This window comes from Priapulus caudatus, unplaced genomic scaffold (genome assembly GCF_000485595.1).
Source record: "Priapulus caudatus unplaced genomic scaffold, Priapulus_caudatus-5.0.1 Scaffold190, whole genome shotgun sequence".
In the NCBI taxonomy this organism is placed as follows: Eukaryota; Metazoa; Priapulida; class Priapulimorpha; order Priapulimorphida; family Priapulidae; genus Priapulus; species Priapulus caudatus.
The window spans coordinates 108,330-119,463 of record NW_014577251.1 but is presented as its reverse complement, the minus strand read 5'-3'; the positions used below and the strand labels follow the sequence as shown (position 1 = coordinate 119,463).

The 11,134-nt window shown below is 44.0% G+C and overlaps 1 protein-coding gene across 2 annotated transcripts in view; it reads right to left on the bottom strand.

The window, feature by feature from the left end:
- Nucleotides 1-817: 817 nt before the first annotated feature.
- LOC106807021 (J domain-containing protein DDB_G0295729-like) overlaps nucleotides 818-11,134 on the bottom strand; it is a 42,535-nt gene continuing 32,218 nt past the window's right edge. The window contains exons 2-3 of one of the 2 annotated variants that reach the window (XM_014809223.1): nucleotides 4,804-5,443; nucleotides 818-895 (exon numbers count right to left, since the gene is read on the bottom strand). In XM_014809223.1, coding sequence (XP_014664709.1) covers nucleotides 887-895; nucleotides 4,804-5,142 — 348 coding nt within the window. In that variant the 5' untranslated portion in view covers nucleotides 5,143-5,443 and the 3' untranslated portion in view covers nucleotides 818-886. Of the gene's footprint in view, nucleotides 896-4,039; nucleotides 5,444-11,134 lie in introns of those variants that run through there. The other variant, XM_014809222.1, reaches the window with a different exon arrangement.

Here is an 11,134-nt window from a genome sequence, read left to right as displayed (position 1 = left end):
TTGCAGGTGTGCATGTTTATTAGAAAAGTGCCAGTTCACCCCCATGCATGAGTAATGGGTTGCCCCCGGGTTTTTGCCTACATTTCGGATGACGGTAGCCACGCGAGCATTCAGGGTGCTATTATTATACGGACTGCTTTAGAAAATAATATGATGTGTAAACAGCTTGTTCAACAAACTTTTGTCTTTGCAATTGAACTGCAAATGTAGCCTCACATCCACACAGGTATGGGCTCTAATAATACTAAATAGCAAAAGCAGTTCAGTCCTTTGTTAACAGTCAACAAGTCAATGTTTAACCCTCCTCTTGAGGGTCAAAAGGTTATCAGACACTCACTTTTCGCACGTCAGTGGAAAGCACATTTCATGGTCCTTTCAATAAAGTGATAAAAATGGTAGGTCAGTGCTGAAACAAAAAAGTTTTTCACTCTGTCCGTTAGGCCATGTCCTCAGAAAATGTCTGATATCTGACCCTTTCCCCACTGCCCTTTGACCTGTGACCTCCAATTTCGCACTGGCGATGGGTTTCCTGCCCATCACACTATACACCGAATATTAAGAGCATAGGTCGAGCCGTTCAGATTTGTGCCGCAATTCCGTATTTCCTCCTATACCTTAAGTTAAGGGGGAAATATTCCCCCTCCGTTGACACATATTTACATTTGACCCTTGACCCCCCCAAATTGGTCATCCATGCAGAGTCCTTTTCACGATCCCCCCACGTCCCGAATATCGTCACCGTACGTCGAGCGGTTAAGATTTGTGCCCGACTGTTGACAGACGAACGGACGCACGCACGCACGCACGGACAATCATGCGATTCTACAAGCTGCATCTGACTTCTGATTCGATGCATCGTCATTCGTCATCGATGATTCATTTTTCGTCAGATGAGCTAAAAATCGTGTAATAAAGGAGCAGCTATCACATAAACAATAACATAAAGCTACGTTAACAGTTTTTGTCCGCTATGCATGTGCTACGATAGCGCGAAAAAGTGCAATCACAATGAAATAGTATAAGCAAAACGATCACTTGACCTAGCGTAATCATACACCTGTCATCGTGCGGAAGGGCTGACATTATTCAGTTCATCGTAACCGCCAACATCACCTGAACCCAAAACGCACGTCTTCATTTCACTACTAACAATTTCGTGCTATCCTGGTTAGCATGCTACTAGTTTAGCATCAATCAAATAACTGTGTAACGTGAAGACGTACGTTACACTTGCGCACATTATTATATACACACATCAGTAATTAGCAAAAACGGCAAGATTAGACCCTAGTCTCACCGGCTGCGCCTATCGACAACGCGCGGACAATTGAACATCATTCAATAATCGCATGTGACGCTAATATAGCGGCTTGTATTATTGACGACGCTGCGTTCCCGTATGTAGGTTAGCCGATTGATTTGCATATACGACTAACAACGGAGCCGTGCGCGCCAGGAGGCTGGACGAACTCGATGGTTGTTTCAACCGCGGGGCAGCAGAGCCATGCACTGTACGGTGAAATATTGCTAACCAACCAGCGCGCCTGAGTGAGTATGCGCACACACGAACGCACGCACGCACGCACGCACGCACGCACGCACGCACGCACGCACAGACATAATAATCGCTTGACGCTGTTCTGTCAGAGTGATCGATAGTCCATAATAGAAAATCTTCTATTGTGGACTCTTGGTGTGATTCACCGACAGGTCTGTTCATGTAACACACAAAGCAGTTAGATGACGCTACTAGTACAGATAAAGCAGTTAGATGACGCTACTAGTACAGATAAAGCAGTTACATGACGCTACTAGTACAGATAAAACAGTTACATGCATGACGCTACCGCCACAGATTATATAAAACAGTTACATGACGCTACTAGTACAGATAAAGCAGTTACATGACGCTACCGCCAGAGATAAAACAGCTACATGACGCTGATGCTACAGATAAAACCGTTACATGACGCTACCGCTACAGATAAAACAGTTACATGACGCTACCACTAAAGAAAGAGGTTAGATGAAGCTACTAGTACATGTAAAGCAGTTACATGACGCTACCGCCACAGATAAAACAGTTACATGACGCTACCGCCACCGATAAAACGGTTACATGACGCTACCACTAAGCAGTTACATGACGCTACCGCCACAGATAAAGCAGTTACATGACGCTACCGCTACAGATAAAACAATTACATGACGCTACCGTTACAGATTAAAGAAGAGTTGAATGCATGATTACATCGTTACAGGTGCGTGTTCAGGTAGGGTAAATCAATTATGCAATACACAAGTCGTGTTTAGTAGCTCGGCAACACAGTGCTGTGTTAACGATTGACGATGATGATGCGGTGTGTTCAGTCGTGTGCTCAGCTGCGTGATGGAGGCAATTTGTAACTTGCGGCTTGTCGAATAATGATTGGAAATACTATAAAGCTCATTACTGGTGCTGAACGAACCACAGCTATGCATGCAATAATAAATAATAATGGAAATTTTTTTTTTAAGTTTCAAAGTTATTGACTTTAAAATTTGCGATAAGTCTAAGAAAATGAGATAGTGGCTAGGTAAGCACACATGCGCACGAATGCACGCATGCACGAACGCACGCACGAACGCACACACACATTATACATACACAAACATTAACATACATATAACAATATACAATATATACAGAAAGTTTTTTAAAGACAACTAATAAAAGCATATAATTAAAATCCATTGAACTTCAAACAAGAAGGAACGAATACTTCTCCAAGTGACCACTGCGAAATGGTTGCTGGAAATCTTTCACCACATGTGTTTTGTTCATGTTTCGTACCCATGAGACCATTTAAATTGACACGAAATCGCCCAAATGTCCTTGTCAAGATTCTGCCAAGATGGTCAAGATACTGCCCTGCGCATGACGTTTCGTAACATTCTCAACACATAACAAACGCGTTCCACCAACATCCAATTATATTTAATGGGATTTTCCAATCTTACAGGCTTATAGCACCCGCTGTGGTTTGAAGTCTTGATCAAAATCAACAAATCTCAAATAAGCACTGATGCGCGCATGCTGCAGGCACGAGTATGCGATCCGTTTAGATCAAATCAAATAGCCACGTAGCAAAAAGCTCCTTACGGGACTTTAACGCCAGACTATGTAATTTGATAGATGCTATTATTTAATCTGAAAAAGCGTTTGTACAGGCAAACACGCTCGCTGTATTTCCATGCCTGCTAAAACAAAACACTCGTCTGACTGTGTATCAAATAGCTTTACTCGCCTGTTTGGCAAACACACCATTTGAAGCACATTCTCCATAAGTCTGATGAAGTGTGCAGTTTCAACGAGGGTCTTTCTACAGATACATGTAGTCGTTCCAAGTGTCTTCACTACGGTTGCTATTCTACTAATGCTACTGTGGAAAATTCTCGTTTATACAGCCCACCTGTGGGCACGGTTGCACTATACCCTTACAAAAATTTAAGCAATCCACAAGCAATCCACAAGCGATCAACGAGTGCTTCAAATAAGCACTCAATGGGGCAGAGGATCGCTTATCTGATTGCTTATTAAGCAATCGACAAGCAATCGATGTGTTCGATCGCTTGTGGATTGCTTAAATTTTTGTAAGGGTAAGTACGCCATAAATGTGCTAACAGTAACACGTTTAACGCTTTACGTTAGTTCGTAACGATACCAGTATTGGTCCAAATAACAGTCGGCCTAGGTCAGGGTAAAATAGTCCCTAACAGGAAAAGCAGTCAAATATTTGTTAGTCACATTACTGAGGCAGAAAACATACGATTTGAAAAATTTCATTATTTTGTAATAAATTAGTTGAATGAGATTATTTGAGCTTATTTGATCATGGAAAAGCACTGTTGCAAACTGCTGCGCATTTGCACATAGAAATGCAAAACAGTCGCTTGGCTGTAACTAGATCTTCGAAATTTCAATGCTGTTGTCGTTATGCATCTCAAGACGGTTCAGATTTGCCGAAGAAATGTTATTATAGCACGAACAGAAATGAGATTAACATTAACAATGATTTAATTTAATTAATCCTTCAAGGACGAGCCCGCAGTAGGAATATTTAAACACTTGCTTGCGAGGATTTACAAGTTTGTAGTAAAATTATCCTTGCTATCACACATAATAAATTTACGAAGCGTTTTTACGCGTATCACCTCAGTACAAAACGAACCGACGTCAAAAACAAATGGCACTAAACAGACGATATCTTTCATGATGCAAGACATAAGCAAGCAACGTAAGCAACACGAATCAATTTTACTGCATGAAATACTTAAATATCCAAGGTATCTCAAACAAAAGCGAAATGCTAGTCACCGTTTGTCCACAAAAACGTCTTAAAAAACAATTAACCGTTCAATCTAGATAATAGAAACAGATCATGAACGGAAAACACACAAAATCAATTGCATCTCCAAGTGAAACCAGCCGTTCAGCTGTATCCACACAAATTGCCACATACAGCGTGTAGGGTTTACCGCATTTAATAACCATAAAAGCTGCACCAAACTGCTAAAATCATTCAAATAAGGTAAAAAATAGTGCATCCAAGGCAAAAATCGGCAAAATCGTCCAGGGCCCTTTTCAAAATTTTTATAAATATGATGTGGCTAAAAATGTCGGCTGGTGATTCAAGAACTAGAACGAAAAAATGCATCCAGTAAGACCCGGACCTGAAATAACCCCAACATGCAAGGGACACCCCAATCACGCCGACAAAAACATGCGCAGGTGCTACCGTCGACCACCCAGCACTCTCTCACCTGCATTTCGAGCAGCGACTCTGCTCCGACGCCGCCATCTTCCTCGTCGGCCGTCGAATGCTGTGAGTCGCAGAAGGAGACGGCGTCGCCGGTGTACCTCTCTTGGGTCGTGTCCGACAGACGCTCGGACGAGGCGCGCTTGCGCTCAACCTTGGGGCTCGCCGACTGTGAGCGGTTCGGCGAGGAGCCATCGTGGCGCGTGCTGCGCTTGCGAAAGTAGCTCAGTATGCCCTTCTTGTGTAGCACGGGCGTCTGCTGCTGCTGCTGCTGCTGCTGCTGCTGCTGCTGCTGCTGCTGCTGCTGCTGCTGCTGCTGTTGCTGGTGGTGATGCTGCTCCATGCCGCTGACGATGGCGTCATCACCATCTTATGCCGCCATTTTTCGCGGCGCGGCGATGTGAGGGATTGCCCACGGACGAGTTTTAACGCCGCGATCGCGTCGCCTGCCTGAATTCGACGCGTTCCGTGGCCATCCGTGAACCCACCGCCGCCGGATCTCACAAGATTCCCACTCGCCGAGTGTTTCAGTACGTGCCAAGCGTTAATCGTCGGGTACACACGTGGATGCTACGACAGGCCTGGCGTGAGCGCTATGCTCAATAGTTGAAGTCAGTCGGCGGAACGCGATAGGCGTTTGGAAACTGAAAAGAAGAAATATCGCTCACGTTGCTGACTTCGTCTGCGCACATCAGGATTTTTACGAAACGTAAAGGTGTGCTTGAGCGCCGCACAATAGCGAGCGAACAGCGAAACCATGCATGCATAAACTTCGTGCGCCTGCTTGCAAACTTGGCGAGGCCCACCATCGGCCCAATGTTCAGTGGGGCTACGTCCACAGGTCAACCCTAGGTCCTCACTAGCACGCGTTATCATCGCGTATTAGCGTTTACACGGTGGGCGGTAAGAAATACACGTGGGCACCGAATGAAGTGCGCGTATAGGCGCAAGCAAATGTTGATTCCCATATTTGCGTATGCATTGCAGATCATCGCGGTCTTACGCGATAAGCATGCATCTCACTATATCTAGAGCGGTAGCGTATATGGTCCACACAGTCGGTTGGCTATAAGATTTTTTAAGATCGACACAAAAAAACGTTCAGGCAGGCAGCATTCGAGTACAAAACATCCGGAAAACATCGAGAGCTAATAATACATACATATATACATACGCATGCAAGCTATGATGGTGGAATCAAGGGTGAATAAAACAAATTTGTTCTAATTCCCCTCTGATGCCACCCATGATGGCGGACCTGTGCAGATAGAGACCTGTTAGCAAGCTATATTCACGTGCGTCAGTCATTCTCGCCCAATGTGTAACAACTTATCCTATTACCGACATTTACCGTAAACGACACGCCACTAACTACTTTATGGCAGTACGTGTCGACAAATGAGATCAGCACACAGGGGAGTTAGATACTTCACGACGTAAAACGGTAATTTTGTATGTCAACTTTTATCTCTGTTATTAACAGTGAGTATACTATTTAATATAGTGCAGTATATTAGTAAACGATCACCTAGGAAAATGAAAGGGGGTGGATGTGTGTAGACCCCACAAGCACTATAAACGAATGTTCGAATCTATCCAACTATAGGCTTTTCACTGCAACAGCCAGTTTTCCATTTACTTGAAAAACCAATCCAAAGGTATTCATGCAATGCGCACTGCTCTGAGAGCAATTAATTAATTCTTGTTAAAATTGCACCCAAATGGCCACTTGGAGCTCAGGAATTTCATCTTAAAACGTAGAGAGGTAGCGTTCATTACAGTATAGGTTTTCACTGTCAGTAATAATTTTCAATTGATGTATATCAGATATTAAATCAGACGTAAAATTATTCAAAGATTTGCAAACATAATATAACATTTTTTGCTCCCTCCTTCATACCTGTATCTGCACACATTAACGTATACGCGTTTTACGAAATGCATGCTTTCAAGAGTCAAAAACTACTGCGATGATATCACAGGCCACGTCACTATATCGAGTTTCATAGACCAGAGTAACGTTTTTCCTTCCTTGGCCTTCTCTCTCGGAGTACTGACCCATCTGTCCCTCACTGTAAGGGTCTACGGGTGGTCTCCGTCTGTTTCGGATACTATCGTCTAAGAAAACTGCATGCTATCAGTGTCACTGTGTAATAAAAATCCATATAAAATCCCCCACATTCGCTACACGATGAATGGCGAGAGTATATTTCATCGTTACGAAACTCTACAGCTGCCAACAGGCACAGAGGAAGAAAGATGGAGCTTTCCTTAATTTTATTTTTCTGTCTAATTTCGGCTCAAGGGTCTAAGGCGCCCGGCGCAGAAAAGTGACGTCAGTATATATATCCTCTCTCACTTTCTCTGTATGTCTCTCGCTCTCTCTCTCTCTCTCTCTCTCTCTCTCTCTCTCTCTCTCTCTCTCTCTCTCTTTCTCTTTCGCTCTCTCGCACTCTCTCTCTCTCTCTTACGCTCTCTCACCTTCTCTCTTTGTTGCTGCATGTCTGTCTCCCTCCCCCCTCTCTCTCTCTCTCTCTCTCTCTCTCTCCTCTTCTTCGGCCTTCATTTACGATTTTACGCGAGGATGCTGCACATCACTGGCGGCTTGCTGTAACGCCAGGCCCACCGACGCAATTTGCGCAATAATAACTGCGCTCGCCACGCAGCCCGAGTTCCCCTAACGAGGGCCGTGCGTTCGTTCAATTACATAGCGCGACGGCGCATTTCTCGCTGGCCCGGCCGCACTGTGGATGCGCCTGCCTCAAATCACTAGCGCCCGATGGATTACGAATCGAAGCGAGTTAATAATACACGCGTGCGTTATTTGGTTTGGGAACCTCTGACGTAATAATTGGTTGTTGGTTTTGACCGCTTTCTCCATCAGAAGCTAAAACTTAAAAGTGAAACGTCATGTCCATTTGCAACGTAGACTTAGAGAACGATAGACAAATGAGAACGCAATATAATCTGTGGCGGAGAACAAACAACCCGGTGTTAAACACGGATGTTTAAACGATTTTCACGCACGGCTGGTCGTTCAACGCTAAAATCGGCAATTACATTTGCTATAACGCCATTGAACAAAAGACAGAAATTGCGACAAAGTTCCGCATTGCCCCACTAAGTCTTGCTATCACCTCTGGACTTGCTATTTTGCAGCAATGGGCGCGAATTAGCTGTTTTAATCTCTAAATTAACAATTGACAACCTGGCGTCTGCCGATTCGTCGCAGCCATGCACGCCACCATTTTGTTATACGTTTCAGAATTGGTGGCTGAAGCTGCTAACTGGGCCAGCGCTTAATGATCTGACTCTCAGTAACGACATTAGCTATGAGCATGGTAATGAATCCACGCAAAAACTGCTGCTTTACGGAAAGCAGCACCGGTGTTAAACGATTTCACGCACGCCTGTCGCTTCAGGCTACACTATCCTCACGGAAGTTGTTAATCGAATGATTAACTAAGAAAGGGCAGTTTGTCGCCAACTACATGATCCCCCGTGTTCTTCCCCAAGGATTGTGCTAATGTATACGAAGTTTTGTCGCCGCATAGGTCAATTAGCGCCGACCGAGTTATAAAAAGCGGAAGAAAAATATGATGAAGTTCAAGGTCACGCGTCAATGTCAAATAATGGTTTGCAGTGACCTGATATTCGGTACGCCGGCACGACCTTCTCCCCAAGATGGTGTAAGCTAGGTATTACCAAGTTTGGTCGCGCTAGGTCAATTAGAGGGCCGGTTATAGAGCAGAAGGGAAATGATGATCTCAAGGCGCAAGGTAAAGTCCAAATAAGAGGTCGTTAGCTACCGGGTTTTGGTAGGGACACACCTTCTCCCCAGAGATGTGTAAGTATACCAAGTTTGGTCTGATAGCGGCCAGATCAATTAGGGGCGAGTTATAGATGCGAAAGAATAAATATGATCAATGCGTCAAAGAAAGGTCGTAGGGTAGCTGACCTGGTTTGGTTAGCGCTGCGGTCAATTAGGAGGCCGAGTTATAAGCGAGGGGAAGGCGAAATATGATAAAGTCAGGGTCAATGTCAAATAAAAGGTAGTGCACCTGATTTCGGGTACGGACACACCTTCTCCCCAAGATGTGTTAAGTATACCAAGTTGATCGCGCTAGGTCAATTAGCCGCCCGCATGTTATTAGAGCGGACAAAAAATCATGATCAAGGTCAAGGGTCAAAATAAAAGCTCGCAGTGACTGGTTTTGGTACGCTGGCGCCACCTTCTCGCCCATATGTGTAAGTATACCAAGTTGGCGAGCCTAGGGTCAATTTAGGGCCCCGAGTTAGATGAGCGGAAGGGAAATATGATCAAGCGTCAAGGTACAGGTCAAATAAAGGTCGCAGTGACCTGGGTTTTGGTTACTGTGCACAACCTTCTCCCCAAGATGTGTAAGGAGGGGGGTATACCAAGTTTTGCGTCACGCTAGGTCAATTAGGGGGTCGAGTTATAGAGCGGAGGGAAAATTTTCTCTGCGGGACGCAGCGGCCGGCGCGGCGGCTGGTGGGGAGGCAGACATGAAGACCATAGCTATCCCCGCCGACTTCGTCGCGGGGGATACAATTACTAATTATAACTACAGTCGCAGCTCGCTAACGCGAGTATTTCATTGTTCTGCTCGTTGGGTATACCACAACACTGTTCATGCATTTGTGCAAGCCCGAGCCGGCAACCTGCATGACAGCTTTGATCACGAGAGTGAGACAGGGAGAGGGGAGGAGATATTATTAGCAAAATACTACCAATGCTAACAAAGCATCGCGTTCAAATATTAGTCCTCGCTCTGACATGAACGTTACAGTTAATTTTGCTGAGTGGCTTTGCTGATTAAAATGCAGGTTAAATATGCATGCACTCCCAACAAGCCGAAATTGTTCACTGCATGGTGCTATACATTTTTTTTAATTCACAAATTCTGCAAAATTTGAAAGCACAGAGAAACATAGCTGGACAAATTGAATTGGCCACTTTGCTCAGAAACATGCAATGACAATTTACCGAGAACTTAACGAAACTCCTCCGAAATAGATCTCAAGTGAATTGTAATATATCCTAGCGGCGCTCATATATGAGAGCAGGCATTTTCTGCACAGTGGGTTTAGTCTTTATCGGCTACAGGGTAGACGACACCCGCGCTGTTCTACATTTTTATGACAGAAGCGGCAAGCCATATATTGCGGCCACTTGGATTCTCCCTGCTTGCTTTGCAGGCTGAGCAAACTAGACCTTCATCTTCCACCAGCTGCACACTCAGTTATGTCGCCCACTTGTTTAAGTTGGTTCCAGCAATCTTGTTTCCTCAGTAATTCAACATGTAGCGCAGTACGTGAGCTTAATCATCACCAAGGGCTTGCAGCAGCCTGATGAAGCCTACGCCGCATCAAATCCGTCTGCTCGGCGGTAACACCATCACGACATGCTGCAATATTTGCTTGCAACGGGCCGCGTGGCATAATGTATCAGCAAATGTTACGAGGCCGATAACGTTTTCATTATGCTCTTTCTACAGTAGGAGAATGGCTTCGTTGGCCGATATATCGGTATCTCTGGAGCCAGCAAATAAATACTTAGTAAATACTTAAATAATAGTAGCAATAAAGTTTAGCAAACGAATCTGTCGGTGAAACGTAACGAATGTTACAAGTGCGGAATAGATGAATGCACAAATGAATAGCGTTCACATATGCCAATGAATAATACACCTCTAACACTACATTATTATTTTATTTGTGCAACGCTAAGGATATTCAATTACTGTGGATTCAGTAAGCAATACAAGCTCAGAGAGCTCGAGCCAATAAGGTTATTTAAGACATGTGTACAGCCAATATGACATAATGTAAATAGGGGAGGGGTATATGGGCTTCAGCCCAGCTCCAGGGGCTGCACACAAAATAGTTCGACTCAAGAAAAATGTAAATTTCAATTTTCTTAAAGATGAACTTAAATTGATCTAAATTGAAGTTATCAATAATTTAGGCACATGTTATGAATTGTTACAGAACCACTGTATGTTTGAAATCATTGGCTGAAGGGCAATATAAAACATGTTTACTTGAAAAAATCTATAGTTAGAGTAATTCACCGTTCTGGAACGATTTCGTCACTTTGTTCATAAAATCCTAGTATATAGACTGATTCAAAAAACAACACACTTGACTGCAAATCAAAGGCCAATGGAATATTTTCTATTCCGCAAGGGCTACACTCTATATTTAATAGGGCTGAAGAGGTCGTTGTCGTATCAGGTACTACAGATATGTACCCGAGGTAGTTTTAGGTTGTTTAGTATTATGTTTATATTTTTATATGAGGTATGTTTAGG